At 35.9% G+C, this 22,711-nt stretch overlaps 1 protein-coding gene across 1 annotated transcript; it reads left to right on the forward strand.

Moving 5' to 3' along the window:
- The first annotated feature begins 19,321 nt into the window (after positions 1 to 19,321).
- On the forward strand, positions 19,322 to 20,336 carry LOC103985688 (transcription repressor OFP8-like). The gene has a single exon (XM_009403470.3). The coding sequence runs from the start codon at positions 19,531 to 19,533 to the stop codon at positions 20,152 to 20,154; it is 624 nt and encodes a 207-aa protein (XP_009401745.1). The 5' UTR covers positions 19,322 to 19,530; the 3' UTR covers positions 20,155 to 20,336.
- Positions 20,337 to 22,711: the final 2,375 nt, after the last annotated feature.

A 22,711-nucleotide genomic window follows, 5' to 3' on the forward strand; every position in this document is an offset into this window, starting at 1 on the left:
AATACTTCTATTTGGGCTTTCACTAAGTTGTCAATAGCTATTTCATAAGGCTACAGATCTATAATCCTCATTTCTTATTTATGATATCTAGTCAAGGGCATCGACACTACCTATTTAGTGTAACTTTTAGTGACGTCGGCCCGAGGCAGTGTTGAGGGCGTGGCTAGGAGGCAATGATGGTGACACGACTGGGAGTAGTTGTTGAGGTTGCTGCTGAGGTTGGGTGGTTGCTGCCAAGGCTACTACCGAGGCTAGGAGGTTGCTGCTATCGTGGGATGAGACATCGGGAGCAATGTTGCTAAGGGCTGGGAGCAGCAATGGCCAATGCTCTATTTCTGTCGCACCACAGAAGGAGACATTGGTGACACGGAGGGATCACGAGTGGTTGAGGACAAGGTTGCGACGGTTGTTGTCGATACCAATAGTGAAGAGGGGAGGAAACAATGGCGACCGACGGTTGCAGCAGAAGGTGCAGAGGTTGCTTTGTTTCTATCACACCATGGAAGGAGACTCTAGCGATGCTGAGGGATCACGAGCAGTTGAGGACAAGGCTGCAGTGGTTGCTATCGATGCTGGTAGCGAAGAGGGGAGGAAAGAGCGACAATCGACAGTTGCAACAGAAGGTGTGAGGAGGTGGTGGGGGGTTTGCCTTTCTGTCACTACAAGGAGAGAAGGTTGCTGTCTTGTTTTTGTCACTGCATGGGGTGAGAGTGCTAAGGGAGGTGGTCTGCTCACTGAAGTGGGATAGGGCATGGCTACTTAGGCATGGTTGTCGGCTTCACTTTTTTTTTTTTTTTTTGAGATGATGATGGCTTATGGCTACGATGATGAAGTGATGTGAGAAATTATATCGAGAACGTCGAGAATCTGCTCTGATACCAAATGATAAGACTCCTAGGATTTTATCGTAGAAGAAGAGGAAGAAAATAGATGATCACTTCGAGAGAATCGACCTTCTTATCACTTCGAAGGGATCGACCTCCTAGGATTTATCAAAAAAATTAGAATAATATTTCATTGATAAGTGAAAAAAAATAAATGTATCCATATTCGTAGAGTTTCACCCATGAGTCCATCAGAATTTGGACTCATGGGTGAAACTCTTGATAAATAAATAAATATAAAATAAACCCTTATTTGATTCTTAACTAGATAAACTTAATAAAATATTATTCAATATCCTAACGATAACCCTAAAGCATTTAAAGCTACAAATCGAGACCTGCTTGGTGAAGTGACACTGAGAGAGAGAGAGAGAGAGAGAGAGAGAGAGAGATCTTCCTTGAAAGTATTCTTCGTTTACTTCCAACCCCATGGAAGTAAACGATAAGTACTGAAAACTAAGTTAAAACCTTAAGTCATGATTTCGAGGAGGTTCCCAAAGGCACGCACGCAATTGATAGTAATTGGTTTCTCTAATTCTTTGGCAAGTCGAGGTTGTTGGCGGAAACAATTAATGAACCTAAAAGAAAGAGGACGATTAATTAATAATAAGTGCACTGAAAGGGCAAAAAATACGTCACTCAAGTAACAGATGTGACTTCAACAAACAAACAAAGACCACGAAATGAAAAACATAAAATAAGTAATTTTTAACAATTGTAAAAGGCATCACCAAAATCAAATCATTTTGCCATGTGCACCTTTATCAAGACCAATCCGTGTGTTTTCAAGCATAAGCCTGTATTGGTGCATAAACCAATCAACCTATGAGATATTAGTTACTGGACAAGAGAGAGAGAGGCATAATCGTTGGCTAAAGAATTAATTATATACTATCTTTTGTCATTAGTTATTTTTAGTATCCTTATCCCAACATCTCAAATGTTATGTTGTGATTTTTATATTTACGAAATTAAAACATTGAGATCTCTATATAAAGTTAAAAAGATAATTTTATAGGGTTAAAAATCAAGAAAGAGAGAGGGGTTTTATTAGAACAATAAGGTTAAATATTTTATTTTCATAAATATAAGAATCTTAATGTAACTTTTGAAAATATAAAGATCGGGATACTAAAAGTAATTAATTATAAAAAATAATCTATAGTTAATCCTTTGGATATAAAAGGTTAATAGTGATTTAATGAATACAATTTTATCATTTGGGGAAGGTTTAAGAGAGCTACCCATAAATAAATATTCACGTGTGATAGATGAAGATGAAAAAAATCTAAAAGAATTATTCTACATTGTCAAGATTAAAATAGGCATGTTAGAGATTCTGGATTTAGCCTATAATATAGCGAATTTAAGGTTTTCAGTTAAATTGATATTAAAATTAATATATATTAATCCTAATTAATTTGACTATTTAAATAGATATATTAAAATTAATATAGCCTATATAGCCTATAAAATAGGCATGCTCATCATTTATGTTAAGTCAAAATTAAAAAAAGAAAAAAGAAAAAAATAGAGCTAAAAGTTGGCAGTCGGATGCATAAAACAAAGGTCCAAACCACTTATGGCTCGAGTTTGTAAGTTTGAGAAATGGAGAAAATTATAATAATAATAGCGTCAACTGATATGGCTTAAAGCACTTGCTTACACTTTATGATATATCTCATATTCTACTTATATATAAATTTTAATATTATCATAAGATCTATGAAGGACTTATATATAAAAAGGAATTACTAATAGAAAAAGAATTTTTATATAGGGTGGAATCTAGATAATTGTTTGACGTCTTAAAGTTTTCATTAATCATCAAGGCATGTTGATCATGGATCTATCATCAAACTTTGGTTTTAAAAATATACAAGTTGATTACTTATTCTTTTTTTGATTTGATGGATATTTTGGATCCCGATATATTCATACATATTAATTTAGGATTATTTTTTAAAAATATTTATCGAAAGTTAAGTATGAATTTTAGATTGTACAATAAAGATGTAAGTTTATTCTTGTTTAGTGACTTGCTATAGATTTGATCATCGAGTATATTATATATATATATATATATATATATATATATATATATATATATTAAAATATATAAATAAACCCAAGATGTATGTACCGTGGCTTATTGTTGACGTCCCAAAAATCACATATGTTTGCTGCAACTCATGATCACCATGCTACGGAAATATACGAAACGATTAAAAGAAATGAATAGAATATGTTGGTGTAGCCGAAGTCACGGCTTGCATCTATATAGCACGGTAGAAGAGTCACTGCAGAAAGAGAAGAAAGTGCAAAGATGAGAAAAACAGAAGTGAAAGATTGAAAAAAAGATAAAAGAAGGGACTCGAGAGATGTAGAGAACAAGAAAGAAAGAAATCGTGTAGCAAGTGGGATCGCGTACCAATAATAAAAAAGAAAGAAAAAGATAAAAAAAAAAAAGATAAAAAGAAGAAGAAGATGAAGAGAATATTCATGATTTGCTATACTATAGGTTTTGCTGTAGCGTATAAGAATTGTTGGAGGTTAAGATTTATTATAGTGCTTATGATTTTCATCATGAACCTCCTAAACCCTTATGATTTACTCATATATAAAATAATATATTTATTTTAAAAATTATAACATATAAACTCATCCTTTTCGGTCACAGTTAATAAACATTAAAGTCTACTTACTTGATATATCGATTTATAATAAATTATTAATATAATGACATATGTAATTTAAGTTTTTTTTGGAAAAAATGAGACCACTATCAATGGCGGAAGAGGCATACTGGTGAAAGCGACCACCAACAATAGCATTAAGCCACTACTGTCTAGTAGGGTGTCGTACGCACATAGCATCTCCCGCGTTGACGATGAGCTCAGATACTTCCGGTTCAGCTCAGGTGGATGTGCATCGATTAGCCCGACGCTAGGCATAGAGTAATCTCTTAGTCTCTCTTCCTCCTCCTAGGTATCTTTGTCTCCATTGCCTCCCACTTCATCCTTTCTTGCGTTCCCACCCATCACACTTATGACGTGGTGGTCTAGCTCTCCCTTACCTCCACCTCCGGCCTCTTCTACCTTTGTCTCTTCGCGAGGAGGTGGCTTACAAGGTATGGTGGTACTCATTAGGATCGGAGCGGGTGGCATTCATGGTGGTGGGTAGCGTCGTGGTGGGCGACGTGGTGACATGCACCCTAGAGCAAGCGAGTGGCATCCGATAGATACAGCTCGCCAGCTCCAGGGTGCATGCCACAATGTCACCCACCATGGCATTGCTTGCCACTATGAACGACACTCGCTCCGATCCCAACGAGTACCATTATACCATGTAAGCCATCTTCTTTATGAAACACAACATCATGAAAATGGAGAGCAAGTGAAAGGACCAGTTGAGCTTGTCCATATAACCCTCCCGCACCCGCTCGCTCTCCTCGATTAACTTATCAAGGAAGAGGAAGCAGTAAAGGGCATAGTGACGAACAAAGATAGAGAGGCAGAGGTGAGGGAGAGCTAGACCATCACGTCATAAGCACAATGGGTGGGAGCATAGGAGAGGACGAAGTAGGAGGCGATAAGGACGAAGGTGCCCAAGAGGAGGAAGATGGACTAGGAGATCATTGCGTGTTTAGCGTCGGACTAGTCGATGCGCATCCACTTGAGGTAGGACTAGAAGCTCCTAAGCTCGTCGTCAATGCGGAGAGGTTACATGCGTACGATGTCCTACTAGGCAACAGTGGTTCGGTGCTGTTGCTGGTGGTCACTTTCACGACGATGCCTTCTCCCGCTATTGATGGATATCTCATTTTTGTAAACTTAAATTACACTTATCCTTATATTAATATTTTATTACGAGTCAACATACCACATAATCAGACTATAACGTATATTACTCAGATTTGATGAGAGGAGTTTATATACTATGATTTTTAAAAATATAAGGATTATTTTAGATACGAGTAAACCATAAAGGCTTAAGAGGTCCATGACCAAAACTACATAGGCTAAAATGAATCTTAACCCAATTGTTGGCTACTAATATAAATAAAATAAAATATATCCATAGAATATTTGAAGGAATAATAAAAATAAAATAAATGGGTATCAAAGTTTAATTCTAAATGGTATTTTTCATATTGGCATTTTAAGTTTTATAATATTAATTTATACTTCTTATATTATTTAGAAAAAAATAATCTTTTGAATATATATGATTAAAGTAAGTTTCAATTGATTCTGTCTAATTTATTTTTCAAGTAAAAAAAAATGTGTTATCGGCATGGTTACTAGTGGATTTTTTGAAGAATTATTATTTTAAAAATATTATAATAAATTATGTAAGTTTGCAATCGTTGAAAAAGTATAAGTTTTGTAAATATTATGTGAAATATTTATTAGCTTGAAAAATATTTTATTGTTCAAGAATGCTACAAAAACTAATTTTGATGATTTTGTCTTGAAATGTTTCATAAAGAACTTTTAAATATTTAAGTTTTACATTATCTTATTATATGATATGTGAATCGAGTCATAACGTCCATCTTAACTTAAACATTGATAATCTATTTATAAATGGGCAAATTATTGAAAAAAAATCATAACTTTGAGAACATTTTCAAACCGTCACAACTTTGAAAAATTCCCACAAAGCACCTCTGATTGCATGAAAAGATTATTTTGCTCTTATAACTTCAAAAATTTTTGCTTGTAATTCTTGCTACCTAGCCTACTGGCACTTTTCATGGTCGATCGTAGCCCTCGCACAAGGTAGGAGAGGATGCAAGGGCCATGACTGCTTCCACAAACCTTGTTGGCTCCTGTTGGATTCGTCATCACCTTCTCCCTCTTCGGACTCCTCTCTCTCTCCTCCCTCGTTGATGATCACCAATGTAAGGCCTGCAATCGACCATGACAAGGACCGATAGATGACCCCTCCTTTCTTTTGTGGGGGTCACAATTGACCATGATGAAAACTGATAGGCCACACAGCTAGGTGCGAGGTGGAAGGGGGCAATTGGCGAGGGAAGGTACGACCAAGCCAAGCAGAGGTGAGATGAAGAGTGGCGATCGATAAGGGCACAATACATGAAACTCAATTTTGATTTGTAAATTATATGAAATTTATGTTATAATTCTGTATAAGAAAAAAGAAATATCTATATTCCTATGTATTTAAAAGCAAATTCCGATTGTAAAATGATTTTTTAAGCTTTAGTAAAAAGAGTTTTTTTTGGTATTAGTGAGTTGGTAGTAATAATTGAGCTTCCCTATTTTTAAACTTTTTTTCAAAGGCTGAGGAGTAGCTTGTGTATGGATGTGCCTAAAGGAATAATTAAAATATTTTATTTTTTCTTAAACATAAATTTTGTTCGGATTTGGATACTATGAATCCTAATGAGGTAATTAAATATGCATATGGATCTTTTATATAATTGATTGACTTCTAATCAAGTATATGAAATTTGGATTGTAAGTTATTTATATAAATTCCAGTCTTGCATTTCTCGTAAGGTAACTTATAGGGATAATGGTGTTGTGTAATATCCTAATTTTATCTAATGAATTGTTTATGACTAGAGAAATTATCAAGCACGAAATTGTAAAAGTCAAAAATAATAGTTTTACAATCTAATTTTATTTTTTATAAAATTTCTAAACTACCGCTATATAAATAGATATAAATACTCTTTTTGTTTTCCTTCTTCCTCCTTGGAGGATACGATGACATCGAAGGGGCGGTGAGTGGCGTTGGTTGGCAACGAAATAAAGGGTTATGAAAAAGAAATCGATAATATTAAGATTATAAATTATAAAATAATATTTTATTATTTTTAAAGGAATGTCAATAATAAAAATATTATCAAGAATAAAAAAGGGGTAATGAATAATAAGCTTAAAAGAAATTTTACACACCTCGTCGTGCAACAGCTCAATCTCTTTGGCAACTTAAGATAAAAGGAAAAAGAAAACGAAACACGAGAGAAGGGGAGGAGGGAAGGATCAGAAGAAGAAAAGAAGAGAGAGAGAGAGAAAGAGAGAGAGAGAGAGGGGAAAGGAAAGGAATGGGAAAGAAAAAAATCGTGCAAGTAGACGAGGGAGAAAGAAAGAAAGAGAAAGAAAGAAGGAAATAAAAGGAGGCTTAAAAAAAAAGGGGAGAAATGGAAAGAGAGAGAGGAATTGGTCTTTTGCGTACTGAGAATAGAAGGGAGAAAGAGAGAAAAAAGAAGAGAAGAAAATGAGAGGAAAATAAAAATAAGAGAGAAAATTTGTTAGAACTCATTTTGATATCAAATGGATTCAGATGAAGTTTAAAAATTTATATTAGGTATGATTTAAAGTTCTCTTATATTCCTATTAATAAGATTAGTGTCTATATTATATATTGATTGATTTTGATAATCCTAGTTAATTTGATATTTATCTCGTGAAGAGAATAAAAGAAGAAATAGTAGTTATTTTAGAAGAAAAAAAGCATCAAAATTGTATGATTCCATCGAGGACATACAATTCGGATAAGTATCTAATGATTCTTTCTAGTTTATTTTTAAAAGTATTAATGTATATTTTATATAATTTAGAAGTCATTTTATTATTTAAAAGTATTATAAAAAATAAATATTGATAATAAAAAAATATTTTGAACCGTTATTGTTTTATAAGTATTTATCGATCGATATTCTTTGCATTTATATGAAAATGTTCATCTAACGTTATACTTGAAAAAGAATTAAAAAATCTGATTATTATTGTTTTTAAATGAAGTATAATTTCATTAGATTTGATATGATATAAAAAAAGGTTGAAACTCTTAGTTTGATAAAATAAAAATTAATATATTATTTTTTATGATAATTGTCTATTAAGTATGACTATAATTTAGAGTCTATCAATGAGGGTTATATACTAGTTATTTATTCAGAAATTAATTTTTTTATCTTAACACAAAAGATATGTGTTAACTATATGGAGGTTAAAAAACATAGTTGTGGGTCTTGTTATAGGATATGACATAACCGTGGTTGTCAATATTTCTATTATTTATATTTTGACATATACAACTTAGTTATATTTATATTTTTGTGAATCCTTAACTATAATTATGCTTTTATATGAATAGTTAATTATATTCCATTGTCTTTGCATATATGATATTAGTTATAAGTATACTTTCATTATGAAAATATATTTAAATATGTATTATTCTAAAAGTATAAAAATATTTTTATGTTAACAAGTTATGATAAACATATCAAGTTGAAGTATTTGGTAAATTACACAAGCATGAAGAAAGATTTGATATTTATGTATATTTTGAAAGTATAAATTGAATGCATAAAAAAATTATATATTCTAAATAAAATTTTTGTTTATGATAAATCTGCTAGCATGTGAGTTACGGTGGTTAGTGAGCAATGGTTTGCTCATATAATTATTTTTTTAGATTTGAGAAGTAACTCATTTTTGGATATAAATAAAAAATAATTTAAGTTTTAAACACCGCCGTACATTCAAATTATTTAATGTATATGTTAAATGGACTTGAATATTATGAATTCCTAAGAAGCTATTGAATTTATTAAAATATATTATGAGTAAATTGATCATGGATTGGATTATATAATAAAGGTTATGTAAAGGTTATTTGTTTATGTTTTGACATTACATTTGTATAAAAAAATCTATAGCATTACGATATTGTACATGATAACAAATAAAGATTTCTTCAACTACACAGGGAAATATCATAAGATAATTGAGGAAAATCTTTATCTGTTATCCGTCTCCAGTTTTATTGGGTTGGAGGTGTTACATATTGTATTGTTATTGAGTTGAGGGCATTTGAATTTAATTGTGTCGTGTTGTGATTCTTCAAAAATAAAGTTATGATAGGTTAAGAGGGTCAGAAAAAAAAAATATTAGTTTGATATGTGGATTGGTATTCCTTAAATATCACACATATTTAAGGATCTCTGATGCTTAGTTCTTTAGGATCTTCACCCATACGACTCACATAAGAAAAATCCTATGGGGAATGCTTGTGTTGGTCATAGTCTCAACAAGTTCAGTAACCTAAAGCAACATTTTCTTCGGGAGGGTAGATTAGATTGCATGATCAACTTTTATGTTATCAAGAGCCATATATGTATCATTCTATAACAATTTAAAATTTAAAGATGCAATATGTTATTTCTTTGGCAGCATCATATTTAAATAATTGGATTTGTCACTTCTATACTGATATATGATCTGTTATATAAATTCTATAAATTCTATATAATATTAGTTAAAGACATTAAAATTTACCTTCTTCATTCTCGAATAATTATTTTTCAAATCCATTTTTATATTTACTTCTCGAATAATCTCAAACGTCTTAAACGTTTTAGTGTAGTTTAAGCAATTCTATAATATTTGTGTGGATATCAAAAATATTAGCATGAATTTATTTTATCTGATTCATTTCCTAGATGGATTAATTACTCAATTATTAAAACCCATCCCAAATCCAAATATCTATGTTTATTTTCGTAATCACATTAAATTAATGAACATCCAAAACTAAACAAAAGAGAAGGAATTGATACAAATAATTGAAAAGTTGGATTTATTACCATCCATCTATCCATCCTATCCAAATCCACGTCATATGCTGGCAATAATATTAGGCATCAAAACATCCCTTTTGGAAGGCCATTCCATCTCCCTCATCATTAAAAGCGTAGCAGGCATTGCAATCATTCCCAGCACCGAGCAGGGCTCGGCCAACTTTACAGTCTCCACCACCATCTAAATATTCTCAGGCGACAAGACAGAGGGCACGACTGTGACCACGAGCAAGAATCCAAGATGTGCCAACTGCCCGCCCCTTCATGGAATGCCCTACATGTCTTGTTGATTTGGCCATGCTCTTTCATGGCTAATAATGTGTGGGAGTCCAGATGTATGTCCCTGGATTTCCTCACTTGCAGCTAAAACTTGTGGGGACTATATTAAACATAACATTGATTGAATCATCAACGTATTCCTACATCTCTCCCAAATTAGAAATTAACATCGCCTTTGTCCAACATACTTTTGATGCATCAATGGTATTGCATGATTCAGCCACCTTGCTGCCCATAGGTTTTTTTGTTATCACAGTTATGTAGGTCTCTCAATCATGCCTTTTCTATTTGGACAATTTCCAGTGAGGCTGAGGCTTCCTTTTTGTCTCGCCCTTTGCCTTTACATGTTTACTTAATCCTGTGTAGAGATCATCTTTCACTTAGTCGAGTTTGAATCGAGTCAAATTTAGTTTTGTGTAGCTAAGTTTGGGTTATGGTAGAATTCGTGGGACCCAACCGGCTGCTGCTGTTTCTCTCTACCAATGCGCATGGTAGAGCTGACCGATTGCAGTGGGTGTTGGGACCCACGCATGATGTCTTGCCCAAATCGTGGTGGGCCCATCATGGGTCCATCAAGCCAAGAACTGGTTTTTATTTCTTTTTCCGGACGGGATGAGATGTTTACGTTCACCACAACACAGACTTTATCACCAAAATGATTTTTACTTCATTGATTAACTATATATTGAAAAGAAGAAGTAAGATGTGATTAGTCATGTAATTGACCGATGGATAGTATATTATTTTCTTAAAAAAAAATTAAGTTATTGATATTAAGGGAGAGATCCAACAAGTTATAGCTAAATTTATCCTCGACACCTTATATATTGTGGACCGTATCCATCGCATATGTTACACTAAGAAAGATGATAGATCGTAATTATATTTCTTCTTTTGTTCCTCGATCAAACAAGAAAACTGGTTCTTCATCATCAATCTTTTTTGGATATTTTATTTTAAAAAAAATCCTCACTGTTGAGATTTTTAATCAAACGACGTATCCTTAACTGATTTTTATTTAGGATTTTTTTCATCAATTAAACAAAAATACTCCTTCTTTGCTCAATTATCGTCATCGCCTTTGCTCTCATAGCGAGTGGTGTCGCTTGTCACTTCCTCCTCCTTTCCCTCAGTTGTCTCTGCTCCCCTCCTTTCCCTCAATTGTCTCTGCTCCCACCACGAGCAGCGTCAACCCTCGCCTTCTCTCCCTCTTCCCTTTCCTCTGTGCAGCATCACCCACTATATCGTAGTGGGACATTGATAAAAAATCCTGATTTGATTAATCATGATAAAAACAATCTCAAATTTGAATAACTAATTTGATTATGATTTAAGTTATTGATTGAACAACATCTCTTCCTCAAAACCTATATAATCTCTTCAGTCAATAAAAACCATCTCTTTGATAGTATATTCTTCAATTCAATATGGTATCAAAGCATATCTTGCCTTGAGCAAGCCTTCCCATTCTTGTTGTCCGACGATCATAATCACTCCTTTCTTCGCTATCGATTTTCTTCCTTCTTTGATGATCCCTTCGCTCGACAGCAATTTCTCTATTGATCGGCCTACTATCGTTGTAGCAACAATGACCCCAACTCTACATCGAGCGCTTGCCTCATTACCACCGTCGATCTACAGCAATAGCACCTACTCGTTGATCGATTTCCTTATCTATCGTTGATGACATCAAGACAACAAAACTTATGGTTAGCGGTCTTTCTCAAACAACAACATCTTTCTTGGTAAAAGCAGCCTCCTTTGCTCGATGACAGACTATGCTCACAACTGCTACTAATATGATCGGTGGACTTCAAATCGGCATACCTCAAACTGGGTGATGAATATCGGTAAGTTTAGGAACCGGGTCGGGATCATGAACTGTCAATTCTCCTATCCGACATACACTGCCCGGCCCGAGCCATCCTCTTTGTCACGACAACAGAGTTGGATGAAAGCATTTTCATGAAGGACTTGTTTATCCTTCTTCATCTACTGCCCTAAGCGGTCACCAACAAGCTCACCTCCGATCGCCCATCCCCATGTCTTCCTCACTATCGGATTATATGAGGTGAGCACCAACGAAAAGAAACAAGAGGTGAGTGCCCCCTTCCTCCTTGATGAAGTCACCCATCGTAAACTTCCCTGTTTCAGGTTATTGTCCCTTCTTCCTTCTGTGGCTACTCTCTACCATTGCTGATCTTCCTCATCGATGGATTTCAAGCAAGCCGAGTGCCCACCTCTTCTCCCCTAATCTGCCTTGGTGTAGCCGATAGACTCCTACTCTCTACTATCATAGACAAAACTTTAAATAAGGTGTTTGATGTAATGCTCATATATATCCATGCCTTTAGGTTTTGTTCATACTTTGCACAGTCTGTAGAGGGCTGGTTGTAGGCTTGGCAGCCTTATTTTGCTTAGTCTACAGTGACTATCTTGGACCATTTGTTGTGTGACCATTCAGAGCTTGCGAAGTCCATGTTTGTAATTTTCATTGGCTATTATGTATTTGTAGAAATGGTTGCTTATGGATCCTAAGTGAAATGCTTTCTCTAACTCATCTTCTCTTTATATGTCCTTAACGGAGCGTAGGAGGTTTTGAGGAGGTTGACCCTTTGCGGATAGACATGCAAGGGTACTGCACGATTTAGACAAAATTACCTAAGTTTGTGACAGTTGGTATCGGAGCAGGATAACACACTTAGAAACACTTGACATGCAAATGTGGGGGACCTAACGAGACTGCGTTGAGGGTAGCCAACACGTGCAACCATTTGGAGGGAAACAAGCATTGAGGTGTACGGAAATGAGTCACTTAGATGAGTGGGCATCCGAGATTGACATTCAAAAAAATGGTCAACCCTTTGTGTGAGAGGTATGACGAGGACAACCAAGCTAGGAAGAACACATAGTGTATGATAGTTGGGATGACTAAGTTCAAGCTATGACAACTAAACTTGACAATGCTCAAGGCAAGCAGGGCGTTTGGTAAACGATGAGACCACACAAGGTGGGATGGGTTGCTCAACGATTAAAAGAATTATGCAAAGCTCACGAAGGTAAAACAAATTGCTAATTCGAAAAATTCAGTACTCATACAATGGCTTATATGCGGACGATGGAATATCTGTTGCCATCCCAAGGTGACCGAAACTTGGCATCATTGAGCATTAAAACTTTTTTTACAGTAAGTTCAACATGTTGGTAGACTTTGAGGGGTGCAACGAGGGCTGTATTGGTGCTCAATCACAATCAAATAAGTACATTCGTGGCCTAGAATAATGCACAAATTTTTCAGGAAGACGGAGTAGTCCAACGGGATTGTGGTCTTCAAAACTTCTAAAAGGAAGAATGCGAAGAGAAAAGTTGCTCCAATGGGACATATATCCAGGAGGGATAAGTCTCGGTTCTCTAAAGGTAAAATCATATGTAACGAATCGTACATATCGAGGAGAGGGGTACCTCAAGGCAATAAATCTACAAAGCTTAATGAATTGAGCGAGCGACGAGGAGTCATCGCATGAGATAATACGTTGGAGGATATAATGTGAGATTAAGTAGGGGAGCAACTCAAGACAATACCAAATGAAAGCATACTTGGAGCTGTTATAGAGATCAGACTCAATGAGGGGCTGACTGTGGAATAGTGGGCGCAAGAGCATGTTCATCATAGGTGCCCTACAAGCCAATCACGTGAGTGATGATACGTGTGATACGTTATGCAGTTTTTTTACTTATTATTATTGGTATTTTCTCACTTTATATTGCATGTTGTATATATTGTGATATCCATGGATCTGTGCAATCAGAATCAAATCATGATGAGATCATGATAATGAGACTGATTCATATTTAAATGTAAACTCTAAATAATCCCGATTGTAGGTTACTCGAGAGAGACATCGAGATAACCGAACAGACTGATGTACTGTATACTTGTCCATATAATGGAGGTGGCTAGTCTTAGAATTACTTATGTGGGGATACTAGGGATATCGTGTAGGTGCTCATTGGAGAATGAGTTCACTGATTAATCTACTCACGGAATATTGGATGGTTGATGATACCTTATTATCAAACAATAATTTTGTGGTCCCAATTATATATATGATCCTTAGACTTGATACACTAATGATGTCTTATATGAGTACTCCACTCTTTGATACCAGACTTATAGGTCTAGAAGTTCCAAATCTAGCATAACCAGTCATCAGGAGTAGTAGTCAACCTTATGAGAGCAATTGAGTATCGATATGCTTTCGGTGTTATGAGAGAAATATCCTATATGTTCTTGCTCAAGCAAATCCCTGGCTAAGGTTATTCAAATTAAGAGAGAAAGAGTTCTCTAAGAGAATTCGATTAGAGTGAGACTCAAGTAAATTTCGTATGGGCTTAATAGCACCATGCTTGATATATAGTCTTTAGGATATTAGATGAATAAGAGACTATAGATATATGGTAACTAAGGATAGACAGGTCTAATGGATTGGATTCTCCTGTATCGTCTAGGAACTACAGCGTAGTGGCTTAATACGTTTGTAGTCGATGAGTTGAGTGAATTATTATGGAGATAATAATTCACTAAGTCAGAATGAGTTCTGATAGGTACAACTCATGACTAACTTGATATTGAGCTTAAAGGGTCATATGCATATAGTAGGTGTTGCGATAACTAGAGGTTCAAATATGAGATATCCGTTGGAGTCCCTATATTATTGGATATCCAATAAGCCCATGAATTATTAGATCTTTTAGGTAAGACTCAATAAGAGTGAATAGAGATTATTGGATAGAGATCTACTAATCTAAGAGACTTGGATAATTGGATGGAGATCTAATACCCAATAGGGCAGGACCCAATAGGGTTAAGTGATAGGAACCTCTATAAATAAGAAAGGCAAAAAGTTGACACAGGCTAGTCACCTCTTGGCCGCCCCTCCTATTTTCTCTCCTATCTTATTCATCTGATAACCCCAGTTGAGAGCATGTGGATAGCAAGAAGGGTTAACCCCTTCTTGATCACGTGGTGCGTATGGAGAGGAAGATCGTGCAACGATTTAAGGAGCATCTTCATCGTATCTACCATATAGATCACCACTAGAGAGGATGACAGTTAACCTTGTTCATCCACTCCTACAGATCTGAGATATTTTTAGGGATATATGATCTCCCTAGGTAATAAATCTCTCTTAATATGTGTGCTTTTCGATTTTCTATTTTGTTTTACGCACTAATCTTCGCACGACGACAAAACCTTTTTCTGAAAAATATATAATTTTTATTTTCTATTCTTCTACTACACATGTGATGCTTTGACAAGATTTTCCAATAGTGGTATCAGAGCCAGTTTGACTCATGCAATGATTAATTTTTAAACTGCGTGTGTTGTGATGAATCGCGTAGAATTGTTTTGCACATGATTGCTACGATTTTTGTCAAAGTTTTTCATATATAGAACTGCATTCCAGTTTTACACATTAGTTTGTTAAAGTTTGTAAGAATGGTCCTTGAGGATAACTTCTATATGGATCTTATACTTTAGTTCCTTCTAGATTTCTTTTCTCGGTTCATTATAAATTTTAGCATAAACAAACTTGAGACGACTCTCCTTGAGCTCCTCAATATGTTGAGAGAGGTTGAGAGCACTATCAAGAAAGAGAAGCCAATTCTCTACGCTAGTGAGATTAGAAAGAAAAGGAAGATAGAGAAATCCCTTAAAAAGGCCAAGGGCAAGGGCAAACCGGGTAAAGCAAATGTTGCTAAGGACCTGGCAAAGGACAAAGGTCAATGCTTCAATTATGACAAATACGAGCATTAGAAGAGGAACTACAAAGAGTACCTTGTAGAGAAGGTGAAACAAAAGCTTAGAGAAACTTTAGGTATATTCATGATTAGTCTTCATTTGTTACAATTTTATGATAACACATGGGTATTGGATACCGATAGTTCTTATCATATCTGTAATTCGTTGGAGGTTTGGACAAGTCCTAGGAGATTGGCGAGAGGTGAGATTGACCTCAAGATAGGCAATGGAGCAAAAGTTACTATAATGGCTATTGGCGAGATCACCCTACATTTGCTTGGTAAAGCTACTATTGCATTAGATGCATGTTATTTCATTCATTCTATTATCAAAAATATTATTTCTATTTCATGTTTAATAGTTAGTGGATATAAACTAGTTTTTGAGAATAATAGTTACTCAATAATATTGGATGATAAGATTATCATTAGAGGAACATTGCATAACAGTTTATTTATGCTAGATATTACTCCATATATCATGAATGTAAGTATGTCTAAGAGGAAACGAGATAAGATGAACAGTGCATACTTGTGACATTATAGGCTAGGTCAAATCCATGAATAAAAAATCCAAAAGTTGTTGAAGGATAAATACTTAGATCCATTCGACTATGAGTCATATGTGACTTGTAAGCTTTGCCTTCGTGAAAAATTGACCAACTCTCCATTTAGTGGAACTAAAGAGAGAGTCACTGAGCTATTAGAACTTGTACATAGTAATGTATATGGTCCCATGTCGACTCAAGCCATAAGAGGTTATTCTTATTTCGTTATATTCGATGATGATTTCTTAAGGTATGAAAATGTGTACTTGATGAAGTACAAGTCTGAGGCCTTCAAGAAATTTAGGGAATATAAGAATGAGGTAGAAAACTAGACTAAAAAGAGTATCAAAACTCTTTGATTAGATCGAGGAGGTGAGTACTTAAGTATATTGTTCACCCAATTCCTCAAGGACTATGAGATTATATCCCAATGGATACATTCTTACACACCCCACCTTAATGGTATATAAAAAAGGAGGAAATGCATGCTTTAGACATGGTCTGATCCATGATAAGTTTTGCCGACCTACTTGTCTCATTTTATATATACGTCCTAAAGTCCACAGCTTACCTTCTGAATAGAGCTTCAACTAAGTTGATAGTATCTACACCATATGAGATATAGAAATGGAAGAAGCTAGATCTTAATATTGTTAAGATTTGGGGCTGCCTTGCCCATATTAGGAGACAACCCCAATAAGCTAAAATCCAGGATAGAATGATGTAAGTCCGTGAGATACCCCAAGGAAACTTATGGGTATTATTTCTATCACCCAAATGACCAAAAAGATCTTTATAGTTAAGAGGGTGATGTTTCTTGAGAAAGAACACATTCTTGGTGGAGATAGTGGGAGCGTGATAGAGTTGAGTGAGGTTGGAGAACCTAGCTTAAGCACTATTTTATAGCCCGAGTCTATTTAAATACCTAGCACATAAATTCTGACTTTACGTAGGTCCGACAAAATACCCTATCCTCTTGAGAGATATGTGAGATATATAAGAAGAGATGATATTGAGATATTGATCTTCATACCTACGAGGAGGCTATTATAAGTATAGACTTCAGGAAGTGGCAAGAAGCCATGAATTTCGAGATAAATTATATATACTCCAACAAGATTTGGAACCTAATTAATGCATCTAAGGGTATTGTACCCATTAATTGCAAGTGGATCTTCAAGAAGAAGATCAGAGTAAATGAAAATGTGAAAACCTATAAAGCAAGGCTAGTGGCTAAGGAGTATCGTCAAAGTAAGGTGTTGACTATGATAAAACTTTCTTACCTATAGCAATGCTGAAATCCATCCAAATTTTGTTGATTATTGTTGCAGATCATGACTATGAGATCTATCAGATGGACGTGAAAACCATATTCCTCAATGGCAACCTTAATAAGGAGGTGTATATGATACAGTTTGGGGGATTCGTGTCTTAAGAGAGTCAAGATAAGGTGTACAGATTGCTTAGATCTATCTATGGACTTAAGCAAGTTTCCCGATATTGAAATATAAGATTTGATGAGGCGATTAAATCTTATGACTTTGTTAAATACGAAGATAAGCCTCGTATGTACAAGAAAGTAAGTGAGAGCGCTATCACTTTTTTGGTATTATATATGGATAACATCCTGATCATTGGGAATGATGTAGGAATGCTCTCAATGGTAAAAGCTTAACTATTTAGATATTTCTCTATGAATGACTTAGGGGAAGTATCCTATATCTTGGGGATTCAGATCTATAGAAATAGATCCAAGAGGATGCTTGGCTTATCCCAATCCAAGTACATAGATATTATTGTCAAAAGGTTTGGCATGAAAAATTTCAAAAGAAGTCTCAAAGGGACTCTCAATCACGGACTTATTCTTCGTAAACACTCATCACTTCATCTATATGTCTTTGTTGATGTTGTTTGGGTAGGTAAAATTGATGATAGAATATCTACATCAGCATATATTATCTTCCTTGAAGCAAATTCAATCAATTGGAGTTCTACCATTGAAGCTGAATACTAAGTCATTACCACAATTGCTGTAGAACTCAACTAGGTTACCAACCTACTATAAGAACTTAACAACAACTCCAAATTCAATCCTACAATATACTATAATAATGTCGGTGCTACCTACCTACGTGTCAATCCAGTGTTCTACTCATTCATGAAACATATTATAATTAACTTTCACTTCATCATAGATCAAGTTGTTAGACATTAACTATATGTTTTTCACATAAATACTGTTAATCAACTAACTGACTCTCTTATAAAGCCTCTCATTCGTAAAACATTTCAATTATATTAGTCTAAGATTGATATCATCGATAAAAGCTCAATCTTGTGGAAGTATGATAGAAAATCTTGATTTGATTAATCATGATAGAGATAATCTTAGATTTGAATAACGGATTTGATTATGATTTGAGTGATTAATTGAGGAAAATCTCTTTCTCTATAAACACTCCTCTCTTTAGTAAATAAAAATTATTTCTTTCATAGTATATTCCTTAATTCAATAGACGTGGCTGCAATCGTTGCGGGTGGCCCTGCTCATCGTGCTCTCCCACACACCGCTAGCCGCTACCGATCTCATCATTCATGGTGTGCTCTTGGTGCAAGTGGATGATCGCGGTGCTTAGGGAGAGAGCACAGTGGGCAACGCTGCACAGAGGGAAGGGAGGAGGGTGAGGAGGCCACAGGCGATGAGAAAGCACGAGCAGTGAAGGAGGAGGAGTAGGAGAAGAGAAAGAGACTGAGAGGAGGCGACGGGTGATGACAGTGGAAGGTAGAGAGGTGATGACGGCCATCGAGGGCGAGTAGCAATGCTATTTTTATTAAATTAATAAAAAGAGACATTCATAGATGAAAATTAATTATGAAAATGTCATTTAATAAAAACATAATAGTAAAAGTTTTTTCTAAGGTACAATGTCAATCATCGTTTAATTTTGTTAGGATCGAGTCATCAGCTATTCATAAGCTATTGAAGGAAAACGAAGCTTTTTGTCAGCATCCAGAAGCCGATTCGATGCACTCCCATAAACAAATTCACATGTCCAGAAGGAAACACATGAAAGAATTTGTCAAAGCTTATTAAACCCCAAGCAGAAAGGTACATTTAGCTACGAGTAGTGATCAACTTCCCACCAACTTGCCCCACGTCCATCATTTCCAAGTCCCAAACTTTACGTCTACTACACAGACCAAACACTAATTGATATATAGCTGGTTGTAGAACTAGCTGGAGCACTCTGTATCAGCAATCACATGCTTGAAGAGGGACCATTTGCTTTGCTTGAAGTGCGAGGCGAAGGCACCGTGGGATGGTCAGGCCTACAAAGCATGCACCCAAGTAGGCACCAGCTTCGTCAGAGATCTCGCGCGAGGAGAAGACAAGATGAGCTCGAGTGTGCAGCAGAAGAGGAGGAGCAGCAGCTCGTTTTTGGCCCTCGGTTGCGTCTGCACCGACTCCACTTCGGTCTCGGTGTCGAGCAGCTTCGGCAGTAGATCTAACATGACTCTGCGATCCCCACGGAGCATCAAGGAGTTGTCCTCCGCGGACACCCTCACAATGACCTCCGCATCGTCGTCCTCCTCCTACGCGGAGCACCCGGAGCCGAAGACGGAGAGGTCGGCGAGCACGCCTAGCTTCTCCGATCTTCTGCGCCAGCTCAACGCCATCGACGATAAGAGGGAAGAGAGGATGAGGAATTGGCGGAGCAGCAGCCGAGGCGGGAAAAGAGTGGAGGAGAGCGTGGTGGTGGTGAAGGAGACGGTGGATCCGCTGGGTGAATTCCGGAGGTCGATGCTGCATATGATCGTCGAGAAGGAAATCATGGACGGTGCGGAGTTGAGAGCGTTGCTCCGCCGGTTTCTTGCGCTCAATTCGCCGCGCCACCACGGCATGATCCTTCGTGCATTCGCAGAGATATGGGAAGAGGTGTTCTCCGGCTACGACCGAACCCCCGACCTCCTCCTCCGTAGGAGCCATTCCAGGCTTCCACCTCGTCTGCACTTGTGAGAAGCTGCAGCATCGCCATTCAATGGCGACGCATTATGTACATCTCTTCTCCTCTATCCTTGTCGATGCTGTAGATGCCGCTGGTTGCAGTCCTGCCTGCTTCTTCTTCTCATTGCTACGACTCGTCACTGTGTGTTGGAGCACAAATAATTAATTGCCATGCGTTAACTCTATTTCCTTGAGTTCGTGCTGTTGGTTGTTTACTTTGCTTCCTGTACCCTCTTACTGTTTGACCAGTTAAGGTATCTTACCTTGTTGTTAGGCTTGCGTGTGTTTTCCGGACATGTTTCTTGTCCTTGTATGGTCAATTAGGAACGAAGGAGGGAACCATACGAGAGAACACCGGTAGACCTAACCACGGTTTGGCACGGGCGGTTCTATTTCTCCGGTTTCTCAAAATCAGAAATCCAGAACCTCATGTTTCGGTTTCGGTTCAAACCGTTTAATTTTTTATTATTTTAATTAAAATTTTTAAAATATAAAAATAATTTTATTTTAAATAATAATAAATAATTTAAAATTATGAAACTAATGGTTCGAATCGAAATGGGAATCATCGATTTTGATTCTTGAATCACTGATTTTGATACTGATAATTTTGATTTTTTAAACTTAAGAATCAAAATAAAATAATTTGGGATTAGTTTCAATTTGATTTGGAACTAATTAACCGTTCCAATCGAATCAAATCTAAGTAGGCAAATAGAAAATATAGAAACTACTCACGTATAATCTCACTGCCACACTTGAATCAACAGATCAATCATTGTTCTATCTACAATTATTGCATGTACCTGAATTGCCATTGTGTTCCATTAATATATACGATGATAAATAACTCTGCCCAAAATCTCTTCACATTGCATAGGAACGGGACCAGTTCATGGTTGATGCGACAAATAAAAGCACGTACCATGATGACTAGCTCTGAAGAATCTTTCCACAGTAGGAATGAAGTAGACGGGACCAGTCCAAGTGAGCAGTATGGTCCTGGCGTGCAATGGAACAGCCAGTATATATATATATATATGTTCATTCCATTAAACAATGATGATGTGGAAGAACTTGAACTATATCTTTGATATTCTATAATACTTTTGAAACCTTTGTCGCGCTCCTTCACAGTCGATATATTAAACGTCAAATTATCTTAGACCATCTTCCCTCATCTCATACATATAATATGTTCAATAAACTCACTCCAGCAGCTGCAAAGTACCATCGAGACACATCCTCAGTGTCACTGCAGCAAGAAGGTATCAACATGATTGCCTGAAAGGTGCGGGGAGAGAGTCCATGCTAGTTTGTTGCAGACTGACTGATGGATCTTTCGAAACAATATGTAGGACTTGATTGGTTCATTGAATATCCTGCGCTTGCGTTCCAATGTTTGATCTGTAAGTGAGGACTACCAAAAGATTTCTTCAATTTCACGTAATTTTGCATTTTCCGTATGTATGACAATCTCAACAAAACCCATTTTGTACCGGTTTGATCTGATTACTTTACATACAATTTTCATCAATCAGAGTGGGGATGATATGACATGGCCCCGCCCTGTCCAAAAAACCGGTTCCTAATAATTTTACATAAATAAAATTTTGTCTATATTATAAATATAACAAATATATATCAATCGTAAAACCATTGTTAACATGAAGAACTCGATCATTCTCTTGTCATTGCTAAAACCATGTCGCTTAGTTTATGCGATGATATGTTACCACTAGGCCCACTTAGTCGGTCATACGTGGTAAGAAAGAATATTTCCTAATATACATTCATTTCTAACTCTTGATTTAGACTTATCTATTTGAGCATTTATACGTCCCACTCGTTTTACGTCGATAATATATATATATATATATATATATATTATTTAACCATTTAGGTTGCATATAAAAGATGTCAAGTTGACTCAAGTAAAAGCTATTGAATTCCGAGTTAGAGACAAACATTTTACTCGAAGCATAATACAAGGACAAATGATATGGCGAGACTTGACAGCTAATCAAAACTTCACGTTTGACATCCAATGAAACCATAGGCAATCAATTGGGACGATGTGGCATTAGCTAAGACCACATAGTTAGATAATGATGTGGTGTTGTCCATTTTTTATCGTATTTAAATGGGAATATTCCTTATTGATAATCTAGTTCGAGGCCTATAAAAGGAGGGCAACTCATCCTTTTTAAGTTCTTTGTTAACTTAGCATCGAAAGATCTTGTCAGGTATATCTTTAAAGCAGTTTTGTAGAACATTTCGACTTGAGAAGAATCCACCATCAAATGGGTGAGATGCGAAAGAGCATTCAGCTCAGATGTACGCACCTGCACCACAACAAAAGTGATCTTTCATTGCATATATGGGAGTGCGATTTTGTATAATCGCAGTTATAAATCTCTAATACCAATTCATATGCGTTGTATTAACTCATCCTTTATATTGTGGATTTCGAAAACCATAGATGAACTAAAACTACAGTTTAATAAATGACTATAGGATAATGTGTGTTTTTTACTATAGATGAATAAAAAACTATAGTTTAAGTGAT

This window comes from Musa acuminata, chromosome BXJ2-5, assembly GCF_036884655.1.
Source record: "Musa acuminata AAA Group cultivar baxijiao chromosome BXJ2-5, Cavendish_Baxijiao_AAA, whole genome shotgun sequence".
Classification (NCBI taxonomy): Eukaryota; Viridiplantae; Streptophyta; class Magnoliopsida; order Zingiberales; family Musaceae; genus Musa; species Musa acuminata.